Source organism: Trichoplax adhaerens, genomic scaffold (genome assembly GCF_000150275.1).
Source record: "Trichoplax adhaerens TRIADscaffold_3 genomic scaffold, whole genome shotgun sequence".
NCBI lineage: Eukaryota > Metazoa > Placozoa > Uniplacotomia > Trichoplacea > Trichoplacidae > Trichoplax > Trichoplax adhaerens.
In genome coordinates, this window is record NW_002060945.1 from 1101410 (window position 1) to 1125538 (window position 24129).

General features: G+C 32.5%; 3 protein-coding genes across 3 annotated transcripts; all 3 read left to right on the forward strand.

Moving 5' to 3' along the window:
• Nucleotides 1-259: 259 nt before the first annotated feature.
• On the forward strand, nucleotides 260-2005 carry TRIADDRAFT_22012 (uncharacterized protein; the record flags this gene model as incomplete). Its single annotated transcript, XM_002110253.1, has 2 exons — nucleotides 260-466; nucleotides 752-2005. The coding sequence occupies 2 exons, from the start codon at nucleotides 260-262 to the stop codon at nucleotides 2003-2005; spliced, it is 1461 nt and encodes a 486-aa protein (XP_002110289.1).
• Nucleotides 2006-8385: 6380 nt separating this feature from the next.
• Nucleotides 8386-11768, forward strand: TRIADDRAFT_54134 (uncharacterized protein; the record flags this gene model as incomplete). The annotated part of the gene is made up of 3 exons (XM_002110254.1): nucleotides 8386-8446; nucleotides 8851-9107; nucleotides 10512-11768. 3 exons carry the CDS (start codon nucleotides 8386-8388, stop codon nucleotides 11766-11768), a joined length of 1575 nt encoding a protein of 524 aa, XP_002110290.1.
• Nucleotides 11769-17502: 5734 nt separating this feature from the next.
• On the forward strand, nucleotides 17503-23705 carry TRIADDRAFT_54135 (uncharacterized protein; the record flags this gene model as incomplete). The annotated part of the gene is made up of 4 exons (XM_002110255.1): nucleotides 17503-17560; nucleotides 18413-18669; nucleotides 22175-22423; nucleotides 22686-23705. The coding sequence occupies 4 exons, from the start codon at nucleotides 17503-17505 to the stop codon at nucleotides 23703-23705; spliced, it is 1584 nt and encodes a 527-aa protein (XP_002110291.1).
• Nucleotides 23706-24129: the final 424 nt, after the last annotated feature.

Here is a 24129-nt window from a genome sequence, read left to right on the forward strand (position 1 = left end):
TATTACCGTTCCATTTTATAATGAATAGTTCCACATTGATTTTTCGTGACCTGATTGATCAATTTCGTAAATGCAACTTGTTCAGTTACTCGATAGACTACTCCGTAAATAATTCATTAAAAAATATCTGTGTTCTTCCGATGTTCCATCATTTACAGACACTAAAATACCTAACTCTCAAACCATTTTCATATAATTTTGACATCAAGTGTCTAAAAAACAGCTACAAGATAAATGGTTTGTCGAAGGTCAAGCTCGTATGAACGGATATTCGAAAACTAAACTGTTAGACACAGGCGGAAAGAGGGTTATTTTAGCCATTGGCGATGGAATGAGTCTAACAACTGTGACTACAGCTCGAATCTTGCAAGGACAACAAAAAGGTAAAACTGGCGAGGAGGAGCAACTAAGCTGGGAAAAATTTCCATTTACTGGATTATCCAAGACGTACAACGTTGACTACCAAGTAAGAGATGTGATCATTTCAGAACTTTATAACAGGCTATTACTCCTTTCTAAATTTATAATTTTATAGCAGTAACTATTTCTATGTATCCTGTAATATCTTACACTACACGACTTGTACTTTAAACCGTCTAATTCAGTTCAAATGAAAGCTTAATTTATCCAAGTTATCCCTTCAGGCTAAAAGTTTCTTGAAAATTTTGTAGCGTATCTTGTAACATCGATTCATCTGGGCTAGTAGTCGTTGGACTGGACCTTAAAAAGTTCTAATCTATTTATCATTTAGGTTCCAGATTCTGCAGGCACAGCGACAGCATTCTTATGTGGCGTTAAAACTGATGCTGGTATAATCGGTTTAGATGAAAATTCAGTGCGTGGTGATTGTGCCGCTTCAAAAGGTACTGAAGTAGGATCAATTTTAAAATTGGCAAAACAAGCTGGGTTATCCGTCGGAATTGTAGTTACAGCTCGGATTACTCATGCTACGCCATCATCGTCCTATGCTCATTGCCCAGAACGTAATTGGGAAGGATCCGTGCCATCTCTCGCAGAACAACAAGGTTGCATTGATATTGCACAACAATTCATTAACTTTCAAAAAGAACATGGCGGTATCAGTGTTGCCTTAGGCGGAGGTAGAAGAAATTTTATTCCTAACACTCAAAATGATGTTGAATATCCTAACACCAAAGGCAGACGTGTCGATGGCAAAGATTTAATCCAAGAATGGAAAAATCTGCAATTACAAAATTCAGCTTACGTATGGAATTTATCTGATTTTAATGCAATCGATCCTAAAAAAACGGACCATCTCTTTGGACTTTTTGAACCCAGTCATATGCAGTATGAATCGGCTAGGAATAAAGGCCCTAGTGGTGAACCTTCAATATCAGAAATGACAAGGAAAGCTATCCAAATATTAGAAAGAAATCCCAAGGGTTACTTTCTATTAATTGAAAGTGGTCGAATTGATCATGGACACCATGAAGGCAGCGCTTATAAAGCTCTTACTGAAGCAGTAGCTCTGGCTCAAGCCGTTGAAACAGCAGATAAATTGACAAACGAAAATGAAACATTAATTATAGTTACATCTGATCATGGACATACTATGTCTATGAGCGGATATCCTAAACGTGGTAATCCTATTTTTGGCTTAACTGGAGCACTGGGTAACTATGGTAAACCATCCTTAACTCTCAATTATGCCAACGGTCCAGGCGCATGGAAAGATGGCGATCCACGACCTAACTTAACAGGCGTCGATACCGCTCATCCTAAATTTTTACAACAAGCAATCACTAAACTAAATTCTGAAACACACGATGGAACTGATGTAGCTATCTACGCTAGAGGTCCATTTTCTCATCTTTACGTTGGCGTTGTCGAACAAAACTATATCTTTCATCCTATGGCTAAAGCATTATGCTTAGATCCATCCAAAGCTGGACAACAAACATGTTCTAATTCAGCTCATGGGGTAAATGTCAGCATCTTGGCTTTATTGACTACATTAATGGCGATCGTATTACAGTTTATTTGATTTGGATGGCTTTCTATGTATAACAATGTATGATCAGTCATAGTATTATCCGAAATTGATAAAATGAGTATATTTTTTCCAATTTTAGCTTATTCAATTTTAATCTAAGCTTACCATAGCAATATAAAAACGATGATAGAGTTTTGTGGTTTAAATCATAATACTGCATTAAGTGATATGTATTAGCTCATTCTTATTATTCAGAGTGTTTTTAATCAGATTCCGTTTTGTCATTTTTTTTTAAGTCCCTGTTTCAAAAAATCTTTTTTTAAACATTAAATTACCAAAAATAAAATTACTTGCTTCTTTAAAAATTTCTTCATTTAAAGGACTGAATTGATTATATTATAATTGCTGCTCGGTAATAAAGTCCACATGCTTCAAGATAAATAAATAATTCACGAACATCCACATCGCACCCAAGATCATGAAAAGTACAGTTCAACATATGTAAATTTAACATTGATTATTAAATATTCATTATTGGTAATAACAATATACGAGAGTATGCTGCTGGTAGCATAATTTTTTAGCCAATCCGCAAAATTAGGACTAAATATGAGAACTGTACTGTATAAAATAACAACAGTGTAATAGAGGCACATGGGCAAAAAAATGATTCATTGATCAAGCGAAGAAAATTTTTAAGCCAATATTTTGCTGAGTATTGCTATCTGAAAAGGAATTGGCTGACAACGAAAATTAGCAGATGAAAGAAAGGGTCAAGAGTAAAGAGTCTAGTTCTAGGTTGCAACCCATAAGCTAGCTTTCAATATTTTGTAGAACCAACAAACAGTTACTACTACTGTAGTAACGATCAAAATAACGAGCAGTACAAAATATCTTTCAATGCGCGAGCGATATCAATTTTACCAACATTCACTTATACCACCTGAGGCTTTAAAATTTTAGAATCTGAGATTAGAATCTTAAATATAAAATAATACGGTAACTATCCTAAAATAGATTTTGTGCTATTAACTGGCCGTAAAATTATTTTCTTCCTCCTAACATACTGTATGCGTATGTATCAAAGTCCATACAATTTTTCCTATTTACAGTACTTCAATGTAGGCACCTTACTGTGTATCAATTAATAAGAGTAAGGCACCCGTTCAAATTGATAACTTTAAGAGATAAACGTTCAGCATCTACTAAATATAAATTAATAATCCTAAAAGAATCTTAAAATTCATTCAGTTTCTTCGGATTCTATTTAGCAACTTACAAAATTTCATTTATATCGCCCCAACTAAATCTTTATGCACTGGCTAATCATAAATAGAGCTTCTTGAAACCATATAGAGCATCTATTTAATAAATACCGTACCTTTTACATCATCTAGTAGATATAATAATGTTACTTGTTTGTATACTTCTTAGTCATAAATTAATTTTCTTCTTTCTAGTAGCTTAAAATAAAGCTTTATAATAGAAACGAGTAAAATATTTAGGGTCAGTATGTTGAATTCTGTCATAAACTTCACTATTTTACGACAGTATTGGTACCTACTACATTAATATGAATTATAGGAAATGATGAGTTTTAAGCATATTGTATTTATATACAATTTGAGTGCGGATACATAGTAACTATTGTAGCGATAGGTAAACTATTCATATTTAGAATTGGGAAAAGGTCATCTAATTAAAGTACAATCTAAGTTATACAGACTTATATTTACTCAGACTATCATCGCAAAAAGAGTTCTAGGCTGTCCATTGCAATTGGCGAAAAGAAAGAAATGACGAGACCATTGGAGAATTCAAGATTTAAGATTACTCATCACAACGGCATTAATTACATTGTACGTATACTAAATATACGGGCATTCACTAGGACTGCAAAAATTAGAAGTATTCTTCTCCCTTTATTAAAATATATGATTTGTATGACATGAACCCTTCCTTAAGGTCATTAACTACATGGAAATGATGCACCCCAATTTTCTAGTTATTATATCAGTATTTACCAGGACTGCAAGAATCAAAAGTATTCCTCTCCCTTTATTAAAATGTATGATTTGTATGACATGAACCCTTCTTCAAGGTAATTAACTACGGTGAAAATGATGCACGTCAATTCTCTAGTTATTGATATAGTGGACTTTTGCATATTAATTATATCACCAGCTCTGAACCATCCACAGAATGTGGTCATTTTTGGTCGGTCCAGGACTTTAGCTTTGGTAGAAACTTACCGACATGACCATAAATCCAAGCATTTTATATAAGATGATTGAAACTAATGATCATAATATTGTGATCCTTTCTGTAGAGATGATTAGTGTAAATGTGCTAAAAGTACCATGAATTCTCTGTGTAATTCTTCATTTACATATTGACGCAAGAGTTCCAGGAAGTACCCGTATGCAAAGACATCCCGGATATTGCAGCGTTTATTAAGATAACAAAATGGGTGTATGAATTGGTGAGAAAACAGCCCATGACCCAAAACCTTGACAGTTATGTTGTATCGTTATGAATAAGGAAATAAACCTAAGAGCAATTAGAGGACATCATGAATTATTTTATTGTTTCGTGTAGGTTTTTTTGAAAAATTATATATTAGGATATCATCCAGTTAAAGCTAAGAATAGGCTTGGTTTCGAGGTGGCTATTTTAATTAAATTGGGGTCTATTATGAATTAATTCATGAAATTTAAATACAAAGCGATATACCCATCTATTGTCATTTAATAAGTGTCTCAATCTATCTATCATTTATCTACTCGTGCATACTAATTGCTTTATAAACCCAATCGAAAAAAAGTATAAATGCAATGTATTGTATCTTATATACACCCATCATAAAACCAACAATGTTTGAGTTCATCTTTCAATTGCATACAGATTGATTACTATGGTTAGTCTGATTGAGGGGAAAAATAAACTTAACACGCGTAAAAGCGTACATACGAGTACACGAGTTCGTATAAGTACGGTATATGCCTATCAAAATCCAATAACGTTGCAGTCAAATCTGTTATTTACCTACAGATTAACGGCTATAGTAAGCGAAAAAAAAAATAGGTTTAAAGGCAATATAATCCACATACCTATCAAAATCTAACAATGTTTGCAACCAATCTATCGTTTACTTACAGATTAATTGTTAGATAAATTTAATGACGACAAAAATTCTTAAAGTTAGATATTACTAAATGCCTAAAGAAAAAGTTAATAAGCCCCATGCCATGTTCATGAAAAGAGTTTAGGACATAATTTCATCAAAATTGAAAAATTTTACATTCCATCTATCCTGTAACTAATGTATATTTTTGGTGGTAGATTTGTATTGTAGTAGTTATCAATTACAACTTTTAGATTGGCTGGAAATTGAATAGGGGGGCTGATAAAATTGCAAGACATACCTAATACAGAAAATGGATGAAAGCGCATACATTTCTCTTTTGTATAATCTATCACCTAACTGATGCTTATATGGATGAAAAAGTTAAGTTAAATACCTAATTAATTTAAAACCAAGGTATTCTCTACATGCGCATAATTTATAGTTACCGGTAAATGGAGCCAACGGAAGGGTAATCTTATCGCACAGGGTTTTTCAAAAAACTTAAATGAAGGGAACTCAAATTTACGAGTTTTATCGTATCATAATTCACAGTGTAAACACAACATTCGCCTAATGTAAGTAAGCAAAGTATGAAACATTGTCTCACTTTAACTACTAAAGTAATAAAATATCTTGCCGATATAGGTATTTTTAATCCGATAATTTTGTTTACAAAATCACAGGATGTAGAGAAATGTCATTGTCAACGCGTTAAATTGAGGTTCATCCTGTATAAAGCATAGGTTTAATGTGATATATAGTTTAACAACTTAGAGCAATGACAGAATAAAGCAAATACGCGTATATACAGTAAAGCAGTTGGGACACTACCTTGTAAGCTTTACAAGCATGGAAATAAGTATAATATATTATTAGTGGCTATGCTGAATCGAAATAATTTAATAAAACGTCAATCACTCACAGTGTTGGCTAACATCCATCAATAAGCGAATAATTGCACGAATTTACCATATCCATTCCAATAATGCACAGTAGTACCTCAATGTTTGTCCCTACATTAAATTGATTTCACGGCGTAAATGAATAAATTAGACTACGAAAATTCTGACAATTATTGGCAACAAGATTTAGACCAACGCCGATGAAATACTACACTGAGGTTAAATTTCAAGTAAGTTTTTCTATTTATATACAATACTCGGAGGAACATCGTAATTTTAGTATCAGGCTGACTTCCTATCTTATTGCAATACAGTAAATAATTGTAATAGTACAAAATGAATTAATTCCATTTGAAGATTGGTGTCGATTATTTTAGATACGCTCGTAACATAATCAAGGAAAGATACAGCGAAGGTGAAAGCCATTCGATTTTCTTCATGAATTAAGATTTATATCAAGAATTATTATTCATCATGTTTTTAATCATTAGAGTAATAAAATGATATATCTATTTCCATTCCTACCTGAAAAAGCCGCAAAAGTGGGTAATTTATTCTCACTCATTTGTAATATCAAGTATAGCGCAAATATTAAACTAAACTAAAACTATTTCCTTCTAGAACATTAATGATATAAGTATTATTTTAAAATTCATGGATTATCATCACGGCGTCTCTCGATTAGCTAAAAATAAGCTATACCATAATCAAATTAGTTAATATTTTTATTTAATATATAGTAAACTACATTAGTACAGTATATTTTATTCCTATTCTGCTGGACTCCGGGATTTATGTTCTTGAAGATCCGCCTCTAAAGCCTGGTCAAGGTGATAGTATCATGCCACGACCATCCTATTCTTACTTAACCTTGATCTTAAGCCATCATTCGACATTGATTTATTGGGAGTAATAATGACTAAAACGTATACAATCACGTATTAGTTAGATCTAATAATATACTATAATTTTTGACATGATTCCATTACCGGCTCTAGAAATTTTTGTTATTTTTATAATGTTACAATATTCAATAAATAAAATATTCTGATAATTCTAGCGGGGAGTACTTCATCGGTTTTATGCGGTAGATACATCAACATTTCTTCAAGTTGAATACATTGAATTAGTAAAATAAAATAAATAACAATGAATTTCTAAATTTTAAGTTTTCAACAAATGGTTACCGTTTTCATCGCTGTTAAAAAGTAATCTTTCTTAATGTATTTTGACTATTTTATTCAAGCCAATTGTGAATCATCCATGTTAAATACCTATATTTTTAAAAATCAGGTATCGTAGTCTATAATTATCTTGCCACTATACAAGCTAAGTTTCTAATGTTCAGAAAGCCTATTCAATCAGGACAACTAGGCAGGGCATATTATATCCCTATGCAATATGTTCGAACTCAATCATACTGCAAATAATTAAAATTTAAGCATTTATCAATTCAGCCACTACTAAATGGTAATAACGCTTCGATAACAGGATCTTCACAGATAAACAATATATTAAATATTACTGATGATGGTATCAATTTTTATCTATCTGGAAACTATACTCACCTTTCAGTGTTCATACATTATGAACCTAAAGTGATAATCTTGGATGAAGAGATATATGTAAAACAGTCTATGATATAATAATAATAACACCGATAGTATAAGCAATAATTTTACTTTTAAAGAAAGTGTACGCTTAGTCTTTGAACTCTTTACCGGTCTGGTCCACACATGATATTAGTAAAATAGATAGAAAAATAATCTAAAGGGGATTATAGCACCTTAAAATGGATAGATTTTTAATAAAGCTTTAATGAAACGAATTGACCTTCATAGTATCAAGATTTGAACTGATAATCATTTTACTATTGTTTCACGATGCAGAAAAAATCGTTTCAGATTTTTTAGTGACTATCAACAAGGTAGACATATCATGGCTGTTTCCAGTAGTCTGGTGATTGTTAAGATTGTTTATACTTTGATAATCACGAGATTTCGGGGAAAGCTTCCACGTGTTCAGCATGATTTATAAATTTCAAGCCGTTTAACCAGTAAGAAAGAAGATTCGTAACCATGAGTTCGCCATAAGATCTGCATATAGCTGAGCTAGTCTTTTCATAACCTCCTGCATAGGCAAATTTTCTTGTTTATTTATTTTTTACTATGTCTGATGCGGAATATCCCACCTTTGCAGCACTTTTACCATACTTCGAACCTTATTAACTGTGGATTAAAGTAACTTAACACCTATATATCACATTAGTTTATTAAATGTTTACTAATTTTATGAGCATATAAATACCGCCAACAATTGCTGTTCTTCCAATCCAGCTGGTAGATATTACACCGATTAACGTTATATCTCTTATCTAGTGGTTAGTCTCAAGAAACACTGAGATGAAATCTCTCATAGGAGTAGCAATACTCTTCATGTTATTAGCGATTGCTAATGCCCAAGGTATGTAATAAATAGTAAGAAAATGGAGAAAAGCTATTCCGAAATGGAAATAAAATTGTGATGTCAATTTCACAATAGTATCGTATAAGCATGTAGTAATCGCTTGAATCTATTTTATAACCCTTGCTTATCGACCATGTTTCAAGTTTCGCAGAGGAATAACTGGTTTCACATTACTTTAATAATTTATAAATAGACAAAATACTTGAAAATATTAGCCTCGATTACAGTAAAAAGAATAGTTTCTATGTTAACTGTATTTCTAGTAACTCGTGTAAATTTTCTCTTTTTAATTCCTTGACTGATATTTCGCTAATAAAATTTGAAGGGCGGTAAATTATTCAGCATATAGAGATTTTATAATTATACTCTTTATCTTTACTACCCATCAAATTGCTATTTAGATACTAAAACTCAGGTTAACAATCCATGGTTTACCGAGGGCATCAAAATGTTAGAAGAGAAATTGAATTACAAACCTATCAAGAAAGCAGGCAATAGTGTAATTTTGTTTATAGGAGATGGAATGAGCTTAACAACAGTTACAGCGGCAAGGATATATCAAGGTCAACGCGATGGTAAGTCTGGTGAAGAAGGACAATTGAGTTGGGAACATTATCCACATACCGGATTAGCTAAAACATATAACATCGATTATCAGGTAAGGCTACAGCTATTCTACGCATCGATTTGTTGATAAATTTCCATTTTATGCTTATATTCTACGCTAAAATGACTGTAAGAGAACAATATACGATAGCCTATTCCTTCCTTCAATTGAAATCTCAATTATATCATCCGTTCGTTAGTACTGTAATTAAGGTTTTTCCCCCTATTTTGCTACCTAGTCTAGCATGACGTTGTACACGCAGCTATTTCGCCTTTAAAATTTAAAAAATTTTTATTAGATAGAAATAAAAATAGACGTCGTTTTTTCCTCTTTCACATTTTAAAAATTATTTAAATACTTAGGCAGGATTTTATGATATCGCACTATCTTCATGATTGACCAGCGATACATTAGCATTGCTTCAAAGTCAGCATATGCATAAAGTAAACTATATCAGTATTTATTTTACTTTAAAAATCAGGCCACTCCTTTTAGAGCATCCTATGGCTATTCCAGTACTCAAGCGTATCTCAATGATGTCTAGATTTACTCCATCATACAGTTACTTTCTGCTGATATAACCTTGCATATTCTCACCTTGATCAATATTTATTGTTCTACTAAGATACCAATATCGCATGATATACATTATATTGTACAATATAAAAACTAAAAATTATTTATGTTACGGCGCTAGCATTAGGCCATAAATCATGATAAACAAAGTCAGACTACGCCATGAGGGTATAAATTTTACACTAGTCGAAAGTATTACTAACCTACGTATTAATTTAAAATACTACTTTAAAGCCAGGAGATTAATTTAGCTAGCTAAATATTTTACGTCTATTTCAATCCTTCGCGAGCTAATACTATTAATAGCTTTAAGCTAAGCTAGACTATATCATCATGATGAAGATTTTGCACAAGACAAAAGTACTACTATAGTACCTATTAATTCACAATACTACTTTAAAGCAATCGGATTAATTTAACTTGCTACTTATTTACGTCTATTTCAATCCCTTGCGAGCTAAGTTAAACTACCCTGTGGTGATCTAAATTTCATGTAAGACTAGAGTATTAACCTGCTAAAATATTTCATTGACATAAAACCACTGTTTACTAGAAAGGATAGTAGAATAATTTAATTCATTAGACACTTTGTTTGGCATTAATTAATTATATATTGCAAATGTATCCTTTCAAGCAATTTCTATGTAGTAAATGTTATAGTAGCATCCTAATTATCGTATCGTAAAGTGATATTTTTATATAAGTATGTCGATGAGAGAAAATATGAGCTCCAATTTATCTATTCGATATCATAATAGTGTTGATATTTCTCCTTTACCAGTAACTTAATTTATAAATGCATTCTCTTCAAATTTTGGCATAATACTTCAAATTAGTAATACTAAAAAATTTTCAATTTTACTATAAATCCATTCTTAGGTTCCCGATTCTGCGGGGACTGCTACCGCATATCTATGTGGAGTAAAAACCAATAAAGGGCTAGTTGGTGTTACAGAAAAGGCTAAACGAGGCAACTGTCCTTCTGCAAAAGGAACTGATGTTTATTCAATCCTAACTTTAGCTCAGAAAGCTGGTTTATCGGTTGGTGTAGTATCTACAGCACGTATAACCCATGCAACACCTGCAGTGACTTATGCTCATACACCAGAACGAGAATGGGAAGGTAGTGTTCCAGCAGAAGTAGCATCAGAAGGTTGTATCGATGTTGCACAACAGTATATCAATTATCAGCGAGAACATGGCGGTGTTAATGTCATGTTGGGTGGAGGAAGAAGATATTTTATGTCCGAGTCCCAAAGTGATGTAGAATATTCAGACTTGAAAGGTCGTCGTAAGGATGGTAAAAATTTGCTTGATGAATGGAAAAAATTAAATCTACCTAATTCACACTATATATGGAATACATCAGCATTTAATGCTGTTGATCCAATGAAAACTGATTACCTGTTTGGATTATTTGAATATGGGCATATGCAATATGAAGTTAATCGAAATAAAGGACCTGGTGGCGAACCTTCTATTGCTGAAATGACTAGGAAAGCTATCCAAATATTACGGAGAAATCCTAAAGGTTACTTCTTAATGGTCGAAGCTGGTAGGATTGATCATGGCCATCATGAAGGTAGTGCATACAGAGCACTGGTTGAAACAGTTGCTATGGCGGATGCTGTTGATGTGGCTAACAAAATGACCAATCCTAATGAAACATTAGTCGTAGTTACAGCCGATCATGGCCACACTATGTCTATGGGAGGCTATCAGAAACGTGGTAATCCAATATTTGGCTTAACTGATGATTTAGATATCTACGGTAATAAATATTTAACGCTGAATTACGCTAACGGACCTGGCGGTTGGGATGAAAGGAAGCCAAGACCTCGATTGACTAATGAAATGACAAAAGATCCCCATTTCTTACAGCAAGCAGTAGCTAAGTTAGTCAAGGAAACTCACGATGGTACTGATGTTGCTGTCTATGCTAAAGGTCCCTTTGCGCACTTATATGCTGGTGTATGGGAACAAAGCTTTGTAGTCCAACCAATGATGAAAGCATTATGTTTAGATGCATCTAAACCAGGTCAACAGCATTGCAAGAATTCCGCTGGAGGTATTGCTCCCGCTGCCATGCTAACGTTGGTAATGGCTCTATTCGTAACATTCTTTCAAAATTTTTAAATACCTTTTACATTCTCATTGACTGTCATACTTTCAATTATGTTAGTAGTTATTAAACGATCTAGCAGTAGGTTTGAAAGAGACAGTATCACAAAAATTTTAAATTTTAATTGAATTGGCAATCAATTGATCGTTTTAACACTGCAATCAGTGGGTTAGATAGAATCACCCTAAGGAAAAGGGTTTAGCAATTTAGTGATTTACGCGTAATTTCGTTAATGCTACATCCTATTGCTTCAATTCCTTTACCGAATGAAGATATTAATTCATTAATATACACTCTTCCTGGCAACTTTATAAGGTTATTTCTTTTTGTGTGTGTATATTTAGCGTCTAGCTAAATCAAACTTGATTAATTCTGTAATTCGATGGATATTAAATTAATTTTCTTTTGTGCTCAATTCTTGAATCACCTCAAATAACTCCCATGCTAATAAATTAGTTGCATACTTTAGCACGCATTTTATAATGAGTTATAAATCTTTCCCATAGTATCCTTCCCCCATTACTTCTAAATTGTAAGTATCCAGTAAGATGATATCTGTATGGGTGTAGTAGTTCTAATAAGGAGTACCGTTGCTACATTTTTAATTTACTTAGACAATTACAATTAAATTATATTTCGCTTATAAGCTGCCAATATTAGTGGTTTAAAGTCAGTAGCAAGTTAATGGAAACTATCGATGATATCAAAGTTTTAATTAGAGTCTTTTTGATTCCTCAAGTATAAATCTTAGTTATGTCATACCGTACGGTAGTTCCTATGAACATATGATATCCGCAGCAGAAATGTTAATAGTGCAATCGATACAATACTAAGAAATAAATTTTAGTATCTTTCAAATTGGAAGATACCCGATCAACGATTAGGATTGATCAGTGAAGAACTTTATAGGGATCTATTAATTTTATTTTTAATTATTAATGAGTAAGTCAATTTAACAAAATATAGAATACTAAGTAAATATTAAATGACGTCGGTTAAATTTAGATATTTAAATAACCTTTACAGTAACGATTTACCTATGGTATTTATTTGTAATTTTTTATCCTTATCAGTGATGTGTAATTTATATTATTCAATGTACATTAATATCATATTAATAAAATGGTTGCTTAACTCGTTAAACTACTGTATATCTGAATGGGTTATTTCTTATATTGTAATCAATTCCTTGACATTACTTTTGTAAGGATAAAGATAACTATATTATTTAACTTTCTTACTGTAACGGTTATTTTAGCATTTCTGACTACCTGTAAATTTCATGCTATTTAATATTATAGGATAACAGAAGAAAGATTTATGATAGTCAATTAAAATTGGATTACTTAACTCGCTTTATAATATTCGTGTATTTAAGTAATTATCATTTACATATAGAAATATGAACGAGGTCCTAATTCTGTTTCAACGTATAGGCAACTTTTAACTTTAGTTATATACAGTCAGTTATAACTAAAACTATAACTACTTGCTGTAACAGTTAATTTAACTTTTTGACCATCCCTAATTTCATGTTGTTTTAATGTAATTCTTTTGCAATATCTAAGTAAATTTCAAGTTTGACTTCCTTTTATCTACTGCCTATTGTTACTTAGTACACTACATTATAAAAATTTAGTTCAAATATTGTAGAATATTGATTTTATTTAACAGTATTTGCCATCTCTGTTGGCCGCGCTAGAGTTGTAGCGCGTCAATAGTAGACAAGCAACCATGATGTAGGTAAAAATTGGCATCTTGAATGAATAGAAGGCTTAATTGAAATTGTTACTATTCTGAATTTTTTAAACGAACAGAAGATACTCTGCTATTCTTCTTTAAATTCACTTATATTTTTGTGCTGCATTGAATGATGCATAATGTTCATTTAAGTTGGCATACTCCATCCTGATAACTTTTGATGGCTGCGACTTTTCTGTTAGCCCAATTAATTAACCCGCTTTTGTTAAATCAACTACCACTAAAAGAATATTATGCTTGCAACATAGGTAATGTATCTAAATAAGTTTAACGATAACAACTACGGAATAAACTCAGTAATCGATTCCTCTGCTCCAGTATGTTGAAGTATTGAAGAAAATGTGTTGATAAATTTGATATTTAGAGAGAACGGTTATAGTTGTCTTACATCTCAGTTTTTGAGTTACTGTAGATCCATTTTTATCCTCATACAAGAACTGTAAATAAATTGCTTTTAATTATTCTTGATTAAAACAAGTGGATTAAAGGAAAGAATTAAAATAAGTTGCCTACAATACAAGATCGTAGAAAAATTTTGATTTCCTTACTCTCTCTTTACCTCTATTCCTTTTCTTTTACTTTATTGTTAGTGATGATTAAAATGCGATTGAATAAATCATGGAAGTGAAGCTTTAGTTCAATTTAAATCTAATAAGGTACATGATCATATCGTCTACAAATTATTTCTTGTATGATAATGGCAAATTTTGGTGATAAGCTATCATACGAGCATTAACACATAGTGGATATGGACTTTAACTACGGTATCATTACTGCTCATGGAATAGTCATTGTCTTTAATTACAAGGACAGCTACCATATTGTAAATTTTATAGTATCTACTGAAAATATTCTTAAGACTATATTATAGTTAAAATAGTGGAGAAAGCGTTGAAATCATCTATTTCTATAAGAATGGCGTCTGAGCAGTTTAATAAAGCTCAAGAATATAGAAGCGATTTATTGTTGGCAATGGATAATCAGATTGGTCAGGTAGGTCAGTACAGTAATGAGGATGAATATGAATAAGGTTGCAGCTTTGATATAGAGTAGGATAGGAAAAGTACCGATATCAATCTAAATGAGATCTACAATAATTGCTTATCCAAACAAAACGTTTTCTTGCTCATTCCATCCATTCATTTTCCTTTTGCATATTATCTCAATAACATCAAAGTATTTATAACTAAATACAGCAAGAAAAAGTTAACTATAGATGATAGATTCAATAAATCTGAACGGCAATTCTGCTACATGTAATTTAAGCAAAAAAAATTTGACTCAGTCTATCCATGCATTTTCTTTTGCATACGATCGCGATAATACGAATGTACTTATAAGTAACTAAATACGAGGATATAAAGTTAATTGCAGATGATAGATTCAGTAAATCTGAAGAGCAATTTCTATTGCAAGCAAGCAGTTCAAGCAAAAGGTTTACTCACTCATTTTATCTATCCAATTTTTGTTTTGCATATGATCGCGATACTATAAATATATTTATAAATGGCTAAATAAAGTTAAAAAAAAGTCGATCACAGACGGTAGTCTTAGTACATCTGAAAAACTATTTTATTAAATTAATCGGTTAGATAGAACGAAAAAGTAAACCATCTCTGTTTGGTTTATTTAGTAGAAGGTTTTGTAAGATTATTTATATCATAAACCCGATTTGATGACAATTTGGTAGGTTAATAGCTGTACTTTGTCAGACTCTTCCTTCTACAGAAAAGATAGATAATTGTTGCAATTTTCCTTTCTTTCCTATCCAATAATTATAATAACACACGTTTTCAGTCAGCGTTAGAACTTAACCACACCTGCCTTAACCCAGTATGACTAGATAGAAGAGTATAATAGCTATTGAAAGTAGAATTCTCATTTGCATTATTTTTACATCAATATAAGAAATAGTGCAGACAATGTTATTGATGTTATTATCCTATACAGCTATTGATAAGGTGTTAGAGCATTTGAATAGGAAGCAACGTGGTTATAATCCATAGGAAAATAAAATCGTAGGAAACGAGTGGTTGATTATTTTTGCAATGGTGCAACATTAAAAATGATTCAAGTCCTTTTATCAAAGCTCTTTATGCCTTGCGTATAGTAGACAGTTTTATTTTTCTGCCTGTTTATCCATCACTTTTGCGGGTATTGAATTCTTAATCATTTCTATTTTTGTAGACAAGCTATGAAATCAGGTAAAGGCCTAAAATGAACCTTTGAGATGGAAATTTTCTACTGCAGACATGTTTACGAACTTGACTTATTGTTTTAGCGTTTACTATATTCCTTTTCCTTTTTTAAGAGACACAATAGGATAAAAGTCATTATCGTAATCTATCTGTTAACGATCATCTTTTTCTCTCACTAGCTTATCATGAGCTGTATCATTAATCTGGAAATCGATCATTTGGCAATATTCTAATTCCAAGTTTCACTAGCGGCCTTATCGCGATTAAAATCTGTACACGATAATTTCGCTTTACATTTTTATCAGCTGTGTTGTCTTGTGCGCTATTTCTAGCTAGCCAACCATTCTAAGCTTGCAATGTATCCATTGGGCACCTTTAAAGTATACCGTTATTATTTATAAACTATCCTGTAGTGGTGTAATAACACCTATATTTATTATAATGTAGAAAAGGATTAATTCAGTCGCTTTCCATGTTTTGTTACAGCTGAAGGAATGCAATTGTTTTCTCGCTATTGAAGACATCGTTTTAGGTTATTTATGCGATGTTTACATTATTAATCGATCCATCTTCAGCATAGCTACATTACAACGTTGGACTAGTTGGAAATGGTTTCGTTTTATATTAATGTTAAGATTCTTGATAGGTCGATGTACAGTAGATAGAGGAATGGAGGGGGAACAAGAAAGATTGACGATTTATTAAAACTCTTCTTTTTTCGTGTACTTAATAGAATGTTTCTTGTTATGCGCTATAGTCTAGACTATATATCTTAGGCTGTTATTGTTATTGCCATCATTACCGTAACTCTTATGATATTCTAATCCATTGTGTCTAATTCAATTTTATATCATATCTACTCTAGGAGTTGCGGTCATGATCACTAGTTTGATCATAGACGATTTAGACGATGTTGTTAAAGACTATTAACGATTACAAAAGAGTTAAAAGGAGGCAATTGTCTATGATATTGATTTTTTTTTAACTCCTTTTAACCGTTGTATGGTCATATAATCAATCATTTTCAATCTTAAACTGAGTGATAATTAACTATAACGATACCTCTACTTGAAGCTATTTGCTCTATGGATCAATCATGGATTAAAAGTAATACAAGAAGTTTCTTTCGCCATGATTATTCCTCAACGATTAAATAAGGGGACTGAAAAAAGGGGAACATGATTTCAATTGATTGCTATTAAATTATTGATCATGTCTGATAAGTACAATTATCATCTTTGAATTGGATAACGGTCGTGAATAGAATGATCGATGAATCCGTTTAGTGTATTTAATTTAGGGTAATTTTGGAGTTGACAGCCTGAAGGGGTAATGAATATCTGCTAATTAGTACTTTAGGGTGGCATTAATTCAATCTTGTCAACAACAGCTATATAACAGTGAATATTAATTAAATGTCGATTAATTAATCAAGTTCATACAACCAAGGGAACAATGACTTCGGAATAGAGGAGTAATTAGTAATTACCCACCACAAATTCAAATCAAATACATTACAAGTTCATTGTCAATAAAGAATTGTGACCAGCGGCTGCATCATGCGACTATGTTAGTTCGACAACAATATAAGTTATACTGTACTCGCACGATGTCGTGCTGTTTTTCTTATTGCGATATCCATAACAAATTCTAATTATCATGACAACAGTAAGAGTTAAGCTTGAAGAATAATACTAAGAAAAAGTTGTATAAATAGTTGGAAGATAGTAGCAAATCGTCAGTCTCTCCATCTCCAATTTATGCTTGCCGAATTATGGTCATGTCAACAATGTCGATGGCTCATTTCCTCCTCATTTTAGCATCCCTTTCTTGGGTTTCGTCACAGCGTAAGCTCTTTTTCTTAGCAATATCACCTTATTCCCAACCCACGAATCATTCATCTTGACTATTCTACCAGTCAATGACATTTTTTAATCCTTTTTAGATAAATGCAACATTTACTAATCTATTAATGCTATACCTACGTTAACTGTTTAGGCTATAGTGATACGATGAAAGCCATAGTATGAGATAGAGATGGAATAGTAGGGATTTAAACTTGCTATCAATTATGATTTAATGCATGGAATGGGGTCAAGACTAGTATACGCCTGGAATGGCATATAATTCTATTTTTTTCATTGCAAGAAATAACTTTCCAAAGCTACATCCCTTTTCAAGCATTGAATTTAATAGGAGATCGGCCGAATAGTTATTTTTGTTAATTCTATTCCTATAGCAGGATATTATAACTAAATATATTTAAGATACATTTCTAAGTGAAATGATGATAAAAGTTCTATACACAGTAAGGTATTCTAATTTGTTTTTCTCTTAAAATGAGTCAATTACATTCCTACCGGTCAAGGTTTTCTAGTCAACATTTGCCAGCGTTTACTTTTTAATGGGCATGGAAAGGCTTTCATGAAGTACACGCAGTAATTATTCTCCCTTCTTCTTCTCTATTATCGCACTTAGTACCGCAGCATTTTCTTTAAAGCTTTTAATCATGAATTGTTGACAGAAATACTCTTCTGCACTATGATAGAAATTCCTTTTTTCTTTCTTTCTTTCCTAATGTTCGCTATCATGTATCAAGTTTGCTTTCGTATAGCACATAAAATAATTTTCATTATGTAGGTGATAGCACCAGCGATAGACTAACGAAAGTTGTATTTCTCTATGCCTACCATAACTAGTTACCTCGCCACAGATTAATAGCCAGTGGTACAAAGATGGCGAGAATGTCCTGAAGCAAAAACTCAATGCCAAAAATATTGAAAAAACTGGCAAGAATGCCATTTTATTCATTGGAGATGGAATGAGTATTCCAACTGAGGTATGTGCGCGTATATTTCAAGGCCAAAAGAGAGGCCAGACAGGCGAAGAAAACAATTTAAGTTGGCAACTCTTTCCTAATGTTGGTTTATCTAAAACTTATAGCGTGGATTTTCAGGTAATTTTTTTAAATTGTATTAGCCCAAATAGAATTGAGTAAACAAGTTAAAAGGGAAGTTGTATTTCTACCAATAATTCTATCAATAACTTTGCTACTAGCATTGATATTTGGTACTTATTGAATACTATAGCATTGAGTAGAAAAAGTAACGAATTTAAAACTCGATCATAGAACGGGAATAAATAATGTCTATCTAAATAGTAGCAGTTTTTCTACCAACACAAGGGGTGGTAGAGAAATCAGTTATGGAGTTAATATTTCAAGTAGCTGGTGATTTCCCATTAGGCTAGCTGTGATTTCAAGGGGAATATAAATGATGACGATTATTAAGATGACATTGGTAATGGCTTAATAGCGGAAAGTAATCGTTTCTATTGCATAACAATCGAATGCATTGATGTTAGATTTGATTAGATTACGATTCTTTCTTGACCTCTATTGAGAAATAGAATTTATATTAGAATCTGGGTCGAAGAAAGAAGGGTAGAGTCTATTGGTAATCGTATTTAAAAACAATTAACAATCCTAGTGATGCTCAAGATAATCCTGTTATGCAGCTACAACTATCGTTAAGTTAGTTAATTGACAGTCGATAACAGTTTTGCGAATCAAATCGGCCATTAGCGAACATTGTTATAATCGTTTACCACCTGTATTTGTTCAATAAAGCATAATTTGAATTCCATACTACCCTAATCAGCTGATTAGAATTTTACTCTTTCACGCCCAAATTGACATATATCTTCTTTCATATCCCTTATCGTACACCATCTTTGAGCAAGACTAAGATAGATCTATCATTCCCTACGCCATGTCATTTTACTACACCTTTAGATCGGATTTTTCATCCATACGTTATATAAAAATGACAACAGCAATTGCTGATATGAGGGCTTACTCGCAATCATAGTTACTCCTTCCATGAATAATTGGATGAAGGAGAGACCTTTGCTTTGTTAGTCTGCCTAACCTTTCTTGTAAACATGTGTGTACTACATTATCATCAGACGATAGGTTAAAGCGGAGGATCATATCTTAACTATTGATTGTTTTTTGGAACAATTCATGTATTATTCTTATTCTAATGAATCACTAACATAGAATGCCTTAACTATGGGAGTAATGTCCTAATTTACACAATTTACACAAGCTTGCACGCGTTACGATTACGTCAAGGTTAGGGTTAGAGTTAGATAATTAATTAAGAAAAAAAATGGCAATCGTTTCTCATTTCATTGACTTGAAGTCGAGGTGGTGGATCAGTTAAAAATGCAGTTGGATAAATTCAATTTCAGGTGATATCTTCTAGACAGTGCTAGCATGAGTAACATTTCTTCTCGAATAAAGTATCTTGTTTAGTGATGAGCTATTTATTGAGATTACAGTAATCGATTTACTTATTTAGCACAATAAAGTTTTACATTTGTTACGAGGACTTTTTTGACGGTGTGGCCATTATTTACAATAGCTACCACTCCGACTTTGGCGATGTGATAGATTGGGCAGAGAGTAGTAGAAGAGAAAATGATCGGCTAAGATATTCGCTACGTGTAGTTCTTTATTATAGCTTAAATCAAGAAAGTGTATGCGAGAATGTGCTTCCATCTACTATTTTATATAACATCTACTACATTACTTACCAAAGCATGATAACATGAAATGTGCTAACGTCATGATGTCTAAGGTTTACACGTATACTTTTTACTGAGATAACATGGTATAGGCAGATGATATCTGTCTAATACTAGGATAGGTGAAGTAGCCGGATTATGGGCACAATAAGTGAATTAAAATTTAGCTAGTAGGTGCTAATACGGTTGATAGATAAAAAAGGAGTAATGAAGTTGTTGAACACTTGAATAGTTGTTGTTCCCATCATTATTCTCAAGAATATGGCTACATACCTTGGATTTAATTTGTGAAAATATAAAAGGCGTAGTCGTATAATTAATGACTTTGCTCTTATTGGAAAGAATTTATAACTGGATGCTAGCAGTAGCGATCATTGTGCTCATTCCTTGATACTTTTGATGCATTTTGAATGAGCGATATTAAAAATTTTTTACTAGCCGTTATTTTAATAGCAGACGTTAACACAATAGGAATATTAGAAGAAAATAACGTTTAAAATGAGTAATTTTGGGTATCGGTAGTTTTCTTTTGATCGCTTTAAATAGTTGCTCAAAATTTTAATTATAATAATTATTCTACAGAAAAGTATTTTATGCCAGGTGTTGCTGTAACGATAGTCGTTGTTCTTCTTACAGACGCTATCTAATTAATAAATTATAACTTTTAGTAAATCAACGTCTAATTTATTAATAGTCAAATTCAGTGCCGGTATGCAACTCTATTCTTACGCTTTTATGAGACAATATCTCTGGTTATCATCTCGTAGACTGTGATAAATTCTTTGTAAAAAGTTACTCTTCACATTTCTCTTCATGATAGCCATTGCTGGAGGATATATAAAGAGTATGAACAGTTACAGGTGTATTATTGCGATATTTTGGAGAATTCTACTTTTGATTTCTTCAATAGCTAGTATGAGATCCTTCTTAGATTAAAGTCTTGATAGCAAATCCGTTTTATGTATTATGGCTCCAAATTTTGAAATTAGATGAAATTGTCATTTCATACTTTTCCCAGAGGATTGAAATATCCTTGAATAGATAGCGTAAACTCGATCCTAATTACTTCTATTCAAATTTGCTTAAGGCTGGTGCAAGCTACCTTTTTATATCCCAGATATATATTGGGCTAATTAGTCTATACTCCTATATATCGAGATATATTGTGATAGAAAATAGTTATTCTTGTACTTTGTGTGTCGATGTAACTTGAAATCATGCTATACGAAGTGAAAAGTTGCGTAAACGTAACTCCATAAATTGCACTATTTTTTACGCAAATTTGCGTAAGCGATTGCTGTAGGCTGGTATTTTATAATACTACACAGATTTTTGAATAATTTCTGCATGTAAACAGTAAATTCTAACCTAATTACTCTATTTCAAATGTTTTATACAACAAAAGAGGCGTTTATATCTTATTACATACTTTAAATGCGGCAGCATCACATAACAATTTCGTGTGTTGTGTGCACAGATCGCATGTAAGGAATCCTTATAATTAGAGCTCTTCTGTAAAATAAGGCATTTCAATTACTAAAAAATGACTTGTTGAACGATATTATGATCCTAATTAGTATAATATTGAATTATATCTATAACGAATACGTTATATTACGGCTTTGACGGCTTAAATCACTTTGAATGATTTACTAATTAAAGGAAATATTGCTGTATCGGAGACAGTATTTGCCATTTGCCCTATCATTTTTGAAAATAATTCTGATTTGGATCGCTAATTTCTACAGTCTATCGAACTTACTACTCCAGAATGGGTTCTGTCTGAAGTTTCAGTATATATGGCATGACTTGTAACTGTACTAAATTGTTTTCTTGCATCATAATGCTTTAATTTTTGTAATTTTTAATAGGTACCTGACTCAGCTGCTACTGCTACAGCGTTTTTAAGTGGTGTTAAAACAAATGATGGTGTTCTTGGCTTAAATCAGAATGGTATTAAAGGCCAATGCGCATCGGAAAAAAATAATCATGTCAATTCGTTAGTTGCTATAGCTGAAGAGCTCGGTATGTCGACTGGAATTATTACCACTGCTCGAGTAACTCATGCAACACCTGGTGCTGCTTATTCACATTGCGCTAGTCGTAATTGGGAAGCCAACGTAAGTTTATGGTATATCTCCAATTATCGCTAACCACTGTTTACCATACTGTAGGTCGGATTAATGAAAAGACTTTACAGCTCATGGTGTTCTTTTTCTCTTGATACTTACACTTGTATACTTATATACAGTAGGAATATTTAATCTTGATATAAAAATGAATAAAATACCGATCTGCATATAAGGATATTTAACGTACACACATTGCGATTTTCTTATATTTAACATGTTGTCATTATAATTTTTTTCAAACTTTTTCTAGATTCCTTCAAGTCAAGCTGGTCTGGGCTGTAAGGATATTGCGACGCAATTACTTGATGCGTATAATATTGGCGATGGTTTTGAAGTGGTTATGGGTGGTGGAAGGTGTAATTTCCACTCTATTAACACTACCGATCCTGAATATACTACATTCAAAGGGTGTCGATTCGATGGAAAAGATTTAATACAAGAATGGAAGAATAAGAAATTATCCAATTCGGCTTATGTTTGGAACTTGACCGCATTCAACGCTATTGACCCTAACAAAACCGATCATCTTTTAGGCTTATTCGATCCTAGCCACATGAAATATGATGCTGATCGACTTACCGATAAAGCTGGTGAGCCATCCATTGCTCAAATGACTGAAAAAGCTATCCAAATTTTGCAAAGAAATCCCAAAGGATACTTTCTTTTTGTCGAAGGTGGTCGTATTGATCATTCACACCATTCCGGAGTAGCTTATGGCGCTATTACTGATACAATTGCTATGGCTGATGCTGTTCAAAAAGCTGTCGCCATGACTAATCCACAAGAGACATTAATTGTAGTTACAGCTGACCATGGGCATACCTTAAGTATGAGCGGCTATCCGAAAAGGGGCAATCCTATTTTAGGTCTTGTTGATGGAGCGCCATCACTTGACGGCAAGCCATATACAACGATAAACTATGCTAATGGCCCTGGGGCTATAAAAGATGGCGAACTACGCCCTAATCTGACTGGAGTTGATGTTCAAGCTCGATTACATGAGCAACAGGCAATCTTCCCTATAATTTATGAAACTCATGATGGTGCTGATGTTGGTATTTATTCACAAGGGCCATTCGCTCATTTATTAACTGGTGTAGTCGAACAAAGTTACATATTTCACGCTATGAAGCATGCTCTATGCTTGGGTCCAAACTCCAATGTTCCTAATTGCCAACGATTTGTGACGCGTGGTAGTGCTGTTTCTTCTGTTGCTAGTAATATGTTATTGCTAGTTATCATGCTTTGCTTGGTGAAGTTCCTGCAGTAATCAAGCTGAATTTCCTCCTAATTTACACGTACAATATGCCAACACCATTGAAATTTCAAGTTTAATAATTATTCATAACCCTGTTATCTTCAGTCTTTTCTCATCTATTTCTGAGAGTAACATGTTAATAAATTTTAAATACTTTTACGATTAATCGATTTTTTATTAATGGCAATAATCATGCATGACCCGGTCTCCTCAATTTTTCCCATTTATTTCAGACTATAGTGTGCTATTGAACTAGTTCATTGTTGATCTAATTTATGTCATGTTAAAGCTATTTAATAATCAATTACATAAACACTACTTAATGCAATATTTTCTTGACGTCAGCTGAAAAACTTGTACCTGTTAAGGCATGCTTCTAATAATTTAAACGTAGTAACCATAGTCTCTTCAAAGGCATTGTAACCCGGGTGCTACA